The following is an 8,294-nucleotide window of genomic DNA, read 5'->3' on the forward strand; positions in this document are numbered from 1 at the left end:
TACCAAAAAAAAAAAATTGACCAAAAGGGCACTTGGGGTCAAGGAGCAAAAGGGGCAGGTGCTCAAGCACCCCAGCCCCCCCGCACGTGTCTGAGCAAGTTCCATGGAAGTAGTCAGTATGAAAACATGGAGAATGGAGAATCCATTATACCTCCACCATTCCGCCGTCCTCCGCCTTCAGTCCCAACACTACGTTCAGTAAGGTCCAGACCAGCAGCAGCATTGTCCTGGTTCCCCAAGCCGCGCTGGCTGCGTCCAGGATGCTGCTGCTGCTCCTGAGAGTACACGCAGCCTCTGTGCAATGTCACAGCTGGAAGAACAGTGTGTGTGCGCGCGCACACACACACACACACACACACACACACACACACAGCTGACTCTGACGTCATCTTCTGGCTGTAAGCATAACCCTTTAATGACCGGCCTGCATGCTGTTTGAAACTACAAATACGATCTAAAAGCTGCTGAAGTCTGAATTAAAATGAACTCAACTCTTTCAGGTAATAATCTGGAAAACGGTTAATATTAAGCCTAAAATTATTTCCAGTTCTAAACATCTAATACTGCAATGAGCTTTAAATGGAAAAAAAGAAAGAAAAAAAACGAGAGGTAAAAGAAGCAATAGCTCCCTATATTCTGGGGGTGGGGGGAAAGCGATATGAAACTCCAGATTCTTAAGATTAAGATTCACATAAAACGTGTTATATTCGGAGACGAAAAATATAGAACTTTTAGCTGTTCTATCAGTGTCTGTCCAGCAGGGGGCAGAGTTAACCTTCTTTGTTTTCTGGGCTTCACACTTTCAAATCCTTCTCTGGCTGTATCTCGATTCCCCACTGCTTAAATATTTCTATATTAGAAATTAAAGATACACATTCTGTGACTATACTGCACTAAACCAAAGTCATTTAACCACAAAATTTATTTAATTACTTATAAAAGCCTTAAACGTGAATTAATTGAATCATACCAAGGCAATTCAGTTTAAACATTTTTATTAAAAGTTTGAAAATGGTATCTAACAGACTCAAACTGAATGAAGTACTTGACCTATTTCTTGTTGCGTCATCGTCTTCAGCGTCATCTCAATTATATCCAGTTCTTTAAAGTAAAATAACCGTGGCGGATGTGTTGATTCTGGTGGATTGAAAGTGAAGCTGAGGTCATGGAGAAGTGAAACATCTTATGGTGATGTGACTGAGTCTGACTCTTCAGATTCAGTCCCCGGATTCTGACCGGAGCGCATCTCTCTGCTTGAGTTCCATCTGAAACACGGATAGGATGGACCCGGACACGGACAGGGCGTGCTGAGGGTGACTCCTTTTCTTTCTTTCTTTCTTTCTTTCTTTCTTTCTTTCTTTCTTTCTTTCTTTCTTTCTTTCTTTCTTTCCTTCCTTCCATGGGGACGTTTTTAAATAAAAGTAAAATCCTGGAACACCGAGGCCACCTGAGCCAGCCGCAGGTGGAGGCGGCCGGAGACGACGTACGTGGACCGGACCGGGTCCTTGGCGTCCGCGCGCTTACCGGCTGCGTCCTGTTCGTCCTGATCGTCTCCACTCTGCTGGGCAACACGCTGGTCTGCGCCGCCGTCGTTAAGTTCCGCCACCTGCGCTCCAAAGTCACCAACTCCTTCGTGGTGTCGCTGGCGGTCTCCGACCTGTTCGTGGCAGTGCTGGTGATGCCGTGGCGCGCGGTCTCCGAGGTGGCCGGCGTCTGGCTCTTCGGGCGCTTCTGCGACACCTGGGTGGCTTTCGACATCATGTGCTCCACCGCATCCATCCTCAACCTGTGCATCATCAGCATGGACCGCTACTGGGCCATCTCCAGCCCGTTCAGGTACGAGCGCAGGATGACGCGCAGGTTCGCCTTCCTGATGATCGGCGTCGCCTGGACGCTCTCCATCCTCATCTCGTTTATCCCGGTGCAGCTCAGCTGGCACCGCGCGGATAACTCCAGCCGCACCGGCCCGGGCGACTGCAACGCCAGCCTGAACCGGACCTACGCCATCTCCTCCTCGCTCATCAGCTTCTACATCCCCGTGGTCATCATGGTGGGCACGTACACGCGGATCTTCCGCATCGCGCAGACCCAGATAAGACGCATTTCCTCTTTGGAGAAGGCTCCAGAAGCCCGCGCGCAGACGCAGCGGCTCTCCACCACGACGCACACCGAAAGCACGCTGAAAACGACCTTTAAGCGGGAAACCAAGGTTCTAAAGACGCTGTCCATCATCATGGGGGTGTTTGTGTTTTGCTGGCTGCCGTTTTTTGTCCTGAATTGCGTGGTGCCGTTCTGCAACGCGGACCAGCCCGGAGCCGCGCCGTGCGTAAGCGACACCACCTTCAGCATCTTCGTGTGGTTCGGCTGGGCCAACTCGTCTTTGAACCCGGTGATTTACGCGTTCAACGCGGACTTCCGGAAGGCCTTCTCCACCATCCTGGGCTGCAACCGATGCTGCTCCGCCTCGGCGGTGGAGACGGTGGACTTCAGCAACGAGCTGGTCTCCTATCACCACGACACCACGCTGCAGAAAGAGCAGGTGACGACGGGGCCCGGGCCGCAGAGACTCGTCCCGGCGCGCACGGCCGGGGAGCTTCAGCAGAACTTCGACAAACTTTCCGAAGATCACCGGAACCAGCGGAATCTGCTGCTCCCCGCCCTCCTGCAGTTTGAGTGCGAGCCAGAGATCTCTTTGGACATGATGCCATTTAACTCCTCAGAGCACAACGACTGCTGTGTTATTCCCGGTCAGATCCAGGACCTCTGAGGGTTTTTCAAAAACCAGGCCGAGATGAACTGATACCTGGAAATATATCAGATTATTTTAGAAGATGTATCACCTTAAATTATTGTCCCCCCTTTTTAAAAAATTTATCTGGCTCGTCTGCAAAGCCATGTGAATACATCTCAATCAGATAGAATATGAAAAATAATTATTTGTTTTAATTATTAGATTCAATAATGAATCTCATAAACTGACCCTTACACACAGAATGAAATATTTCAGGTGTTTCTTGTCATGATTGTGACCCACACACACATGGCCTTGACAGTGAAGGATGGTAAGCCACCAAAGTCACAAATCAACACTCAAAATGGATATATTACACACTGGAATTCAAAGTTTGTGTGAAACTTCGGTTACTTTTGATGATCATAGCATCGCCTTGACATCCTCTCTCAATTTTTTTTATGCTCAAATTTCACACTGCCTCTTCAAAAACCTTCTTGTAACAACTTTCTTATGACTTTCTCTCTCTGAACGAGACTCAGAAAGTCTGCCATTGAACAAACTACTGACAACTACTACTACTTTCTTAAATTGGACACCCCCAACGCTTCATTCTTTTATTAAATTTATAATAATGACACAGCAGCTTATGTATTTTAATGCCAACTGTAAATAATTTTATATCTACAATCTTATTGTTGCCAATTGAAAGCGAACCCCGCAAAAAAATTAGTTTTATGCCAACAGATTAATGCACAACTCCCCCCGAGAGGCTGTCTGGGTAATTGATGCTTTTCCAACTTATATCTCGTTGTTTGATGTGAGTGTCGCCGTCTTTGATATGTTAAAGACGTCTCATAGATGGAAGGATAATTGGCAGCAATTATGTCATTAATTTCTAAGGCTGATTGCCTCTTCATAATTGTCGGGGCTTCGGGTCGGCCATCTCATGCCTGAGAAATTAGAATGAAGCACATCTGTGGTTTTGGCTTTAACTCAGAATCTGAATTTTTCATTGTTTTTGTTCTCTACATCCTCCATTTCTCATGTAAATCTATAAACAATTTCGCTTTCCAGAAGGGGTACTTTTGCGGAAAGTAAAATGGACTCTCCACACCATCGGCTTTGTTGCTGAAAGGACGCAGTGGCCGAGTCGAAGTCCCAATTACTTTAATTTGTACAGAAACAAAAACTCTTTAATAAAACACACTCTTAGCCAAAGGGGTTTATCAAAGAAAGAAAATGAAACAGGAAAAAAGTGAAAATGCCAGAAAGTATCCGTGTGTACGGCCACATTTAAAACTAGATTAATAAATGAAACAGTTGTAATTGAGAGAGAGACGGAAACGCTAAGAAAGCTTGTGAGACCCGCTTTGCTGAATTCTTTCCAATGCAGAAAAAAGTTGAACTTGTTTGATCAATTAAGGAATAATATTAGATTGATTTTAATTCAGAAAAAAGTCGAAACATACAGGAAAGATAAAAAAAATACTTCCTTATCTACATTTTTGTTTATTTCAATTGGTTCAGGGGAAAAAAGGGAACCTGGAAGTTAGTTAACCTCGACTCCTTTCATCTGCCTCACATGTTCCATTGTGAACGTCAGAATACAAGATACAGAGAGCTGGAACCATTAAACACAGGAGCAACAAAAAAGGCCTTACAGTCGAGGTGTCTCTGGATGCCATTGTCAGTGCTGCACTCAGAGGCTGTGTGCACTGGTCCAAGACTCCACACTGGGGCAATGATCTCTGGTCTGAACAGAGAGCAGGTGCGAGTACTGTTTGAAGCTTTTGTCCCTGTTGGCTAGAAATAAACCACACACACACACACATACAGGAGGTCTTGCTGCTGCTTCCATGTTCAGCAGAAGAAAGCCGGCATTGTTTCGACATGAGTCAACTGTCCCGGTACTTTTTGCTTCTTTGACAGCTGAGATAGTCTAATGTTCCCCAAAAAGTTTACATTGTATAGTTGGGTTTGAAACGTGTTTATTTCAACTGAAATTAAGCTTAATATGCTTAACAGTGATCAAGGCCCATATTCCAAAATACTAAAAGAAGCTCCTAATGATAAAATTGTTTCACAAAGCAACTTAAGAGGTCCTAAATTGACAAGATGACACTTGTGAAATGGATAGAGCTCTGCCAATAGCAGGCACTCAGATTCAATTTTGTGGTTTGGGATCGAATCCAGTCTAGATTGGTTTATTATACAAGTTTGTGGAGTTTCTTGTTCTTTTTTTTTCTAATTATGGAAGATAGAGTCATAGACTAACATGCGGAGTATACGAATAAAATAGAAATGAATTAAGTGAACCCAGTTCTTATACAAAGAGAACTGTGTCTCCTCGCCATGCATTGTAGAAACGTTTCTAAGTTTCACATCATGTTAAACTGGTGATGCACAAAAACAGCAACCAACGAGAGGGAGCTGTTCACTTTGGTGTTGGAAAGCCAAGTGGGAATTAAAAGATCTCAGAAAACACTGGTTTAATAGCCAGGAGAAACACAACAATGGGCAAGAGTTTTAAACCGACTGAGATTTCTTTTGTTTTTTACTTTCTCATATAAGCAGCAAGTTTTTTGATCTAGATCAAAGGATACCTGGAGGCCTTTTTTTGTAAGCATATTGTTCACTGTGAGCTTAAAATGTAGAAGACAGAAAAATAAACTTCAATAATCTAACATTCAACCAGGCTCATCCACAGTACAGTACATTTTCATGAATATATATATATATATATGTGTGTGTGTGTGTGTGAAATTCATTTAAGATAAACCTAATGCTACAACCTAACATTTTGCTACAATAGCTTATATAGCTTATACTTATAGCGTATGTTTCTTAGATGCAAATCTTAAGAAAAAATAATGAAAACTGTTTCAATGAAAATGTCAGATTTCAATCACGGGACCAAACAGATTGAGCCAAACCTTCAGCAGTGAACAGTCTCAGTAAATCAGGGTTGGGTTTCCTCTCTCTGCTTTTTTCAAAGTTTGTTAGGAAGCTGGGAATAATAGTGGATTCAGGTGGCCACAGAAGGGTGTGTCCATTTTGTTTTCTACAAAAATGTATTAGAATGCTGTAAAAGTTATGGCTGCATTTCCACAACCAGAACTTTTGTTTTATTTGCAGAGGGATTGATTTCACCACCACCTTGACTCAAATGTGGACTCACCTTTCTGTCCAAGGCAAATCACCTATAAAAGCCTCAGAAAACACATGCTGAACAGTGATGTGCTTTATGAGTTCATTGTTCAAGTTTAGCCGTAATCATTTGGAAAGAGACATCTTAACTCCTCCAGATCCAGTTGTTGAGCAAACTGAAGAACCGACGAGTCCATCTGCAGCTCCTCTTGATCTCTGCCGCCATCAGCTTTAAGGACGGCCTCCGCACATCGTGGAATATCTCTGATTGCTTGAGTGGACGTTTATTTATGCTGCAGCATCAAGAAGCTCTTCGGATCGGTTTCAGCGTGAATTCATGCATGTTCAAATTCTGTCTGCGTATTTGTTCAACCAAGTAAGAAATACCACATTTCTTTGGAGAAGGGCGTGTGGAAACTGGGTTCATTCTCTATGCTGTGCAAGTGTGCTTGAGGTCAAACTATCTACACTGCGTCTTATGAGACATTGTCCAGAAGCACCGACCTTAACTGAAGACTGCAATCTTTGATATTCTTGGGTCTTTTTACAGAAGAATGCTCTCTGGAGTAATTTGGTTGGTCAGCCACTCCTGGGAGGGTTTCTCAGAGTTCCTCATTTCCTACATTTTTGGATGGCCATTTCTGTTAAATGTTCCAAATCCTGAAAACAGGTTCAATGAGTTGCTAGAATACAATTCCATTTCTGTAATACGAGCAGACCTCCACCTCCCCCCAATGGGAAGTCTGCAATTTTAATATGCCAGCTTTTGTTCAAAACTGATTTTAAGGATATTGGCGACATCTAAACTTCCACACAAACATTAGAGAGGGCTAAAGTTTAGGATAAACTTCCAAACCAATTTAAATGTTACCTGGTGAAAAGACTGAAATCGCAAGAAATTTAGAAAAATGTGGTCCATGGATAAAAGTTGAAGGAAATCAGTTTACCAAGTTTCAGTTTTAAAAGTACTCCACATCACCACTTATCTTGATACCAAGATTTAGTCAAATCCAAGACAAGGGTGATTTAGCCAGTGCTTTATTGAGCGACGCATCACAGCAAGGATGCCAATCACCAGGAGCTAATCATCCAGCCAGTTTCACCTGAAGGAAAGAAAACTATTAATATCAGAGCAGGCTGTTGAACATTTCAGACAGTAATTACCTCACTGGCCCATCTGGTGTCCTTTAGACCCATTCCCTGGGTTCCAGGTACAGGAATGTGATCAGATGCATCCTGGGTGTATTTGGAGTCGGTGCGGAAGTCTCTTGCTCGCTTGTAGCCTCTGCCGGTGTGGACAACGAGGGATGAAGGGTACACCATTCCGAGAGGAACATGGCGAGCGCTCCAGTGACCCTGCAGGACAGGAGGACTACCGTCGGGACTCAGGCCCAGCAGGGTGGCCACCATTTCGGCAATCTCTGCTTCTTGGGTGGCTGAGTAGTCAGCACCGACACCAGAGAAGCTAGTGGAAGAACCAGAGCCAACACCGCCATCTGATCCAACTCCAAAACTGGAGACGCCTCCAGAACAGCCCCTTCTATACCCAGAACCTCTGGCATATTAGCCTTCACTGGTTTGACCTTAAAGAGTGAAGCATCAAGTTAGAAAATACTAGCAATTTAGAGCCCATCTTAATATGCTTGAGTCAGTAAGAGCCATGCTTTGTAATCCTTAAAGCATGCAGCTTTCTGGCTGTACCTTTGCACCAAAGACACCCAAAACAAGTCACCGATTCTTTTTTCTGCCCCCACCCCAGCATAGAGCAATGTTCAGCTAGGCAAACAATATAAGACACAACTAAGATTTTGACTTGGTACCTTAGGGAGCCAATAGTTTAAGCACATATACTTGCTTTTTTGCACAGGCACACAGGATCCAATGGTGAAGAGCAGCAAACAAATCCAAGAACACCTGTACAGACAAATTTTTTATTTATTGTTTTTAGTAAAGTCAAAAAATAGCTAGAATGGAGAGCAGGGGGGTAGAAAGAAAACCCCTAAGCCCCCAAACTCACTTGAAAACTCCCTGAAGCACCATGCTGTCCTCTGAGTCCACGTCACACCTGTACCAGGCAGAACGCCTGTGGAGACAAAGCTTCGTGATGTGAAGGGTTTGTGGCTGCAACTGGCTTTATATTGACGGCTCAGCTTGTTCTAATTAAACTCATCGTGTTCACCTGGAGCCCTGCAGTAGGTAGATGTTAGTATGCAGACAAATCAAGAAATTATGGAAAACCAGGCGGGATAATGAGACAGAGGGAGACACAAAATACAGCTGATGTTATAAGAGTTAGTGGATCAGTAGGAGGGAGGAGATTGTTATAAACAGAATCAGAACTGGTCACAGTGTTTTTAATGGCTCTCCTTTTTAAGATGGAGAAACATCTTATTGGTTTATGTAATCGGTTCAG

General features: G+C 43.8%; 1 protein-coding gene and 1 long non-coding RNA gene across 2 annotated transcripts; one reads left to right on the top strand and one right to left on the bottom strand.

The window, feature by feature from the left end:
* The first annotated feature begins 1,041 nt into the window (after nucleotides 1–1,041).
* On the top strand, nucleotides 1,042–2,903 carry LOC106956986 (D(5)-like dopamine receptor). Its single transcript, XM_015048142.1, has one exon. It carries the CDS (start codon nucleotides 1,400–1,402, stop codon nucleotides 2,765–2,767), a length of 1,368 nt encoding a protein of 455 aa, XP_014903628.1. The 5' UTR covers nucleotides 1,042–1,399; the 3' UTR covers nucleotides 2,768–2,903.
* Nucleotides 2,904–7,742: 4,839 nt separating this feature from the next.
* Nucleotides 7,743–8,009, bottom strand: LOC106956987 (uncharacterized). Its single transcript, XR_001426866.1, has 2 exons — nucleotides 7,899–8,009; nucleotides 7,743–7,795 (listed from the first exon to the last, which is right to left on the bottom strand). It is a non-coding gene; the product is annotated as an uncharacterized LOC106956987 (long non-coding RNA).
* Nucleotides 8,010–8,294: the final 285 nt, after the last annotated feature.

The sequence above is a fragment of the Poecilia latipinna genome, unplaced genomic scaffold (assembly GCF_001443285.1).
Source record: "Poecilia latipinna isolate Pla-1442-1.1 unplaced genomic scaffold, P_latipinna-1.0 Scaffold862, whole genome shotgun sequence".
Classification (NCBI taxonomy): Eukaryota; Metazoa; Chordata; class Actinopteri; order Cyprinodontiformes; family Poeciliidae; genus Poecilia; species Poecilia latipinna.

What these genes read in the sequence shown, in the direction of transcription:
- LOC106956986 (XM_015048142.1), top strand. Translation starts at nt 1,400, where the DNA reads ATGGGGACGTTTTTAAATAAAAGTAAAATCCTGGAACACCGAGGCCAC.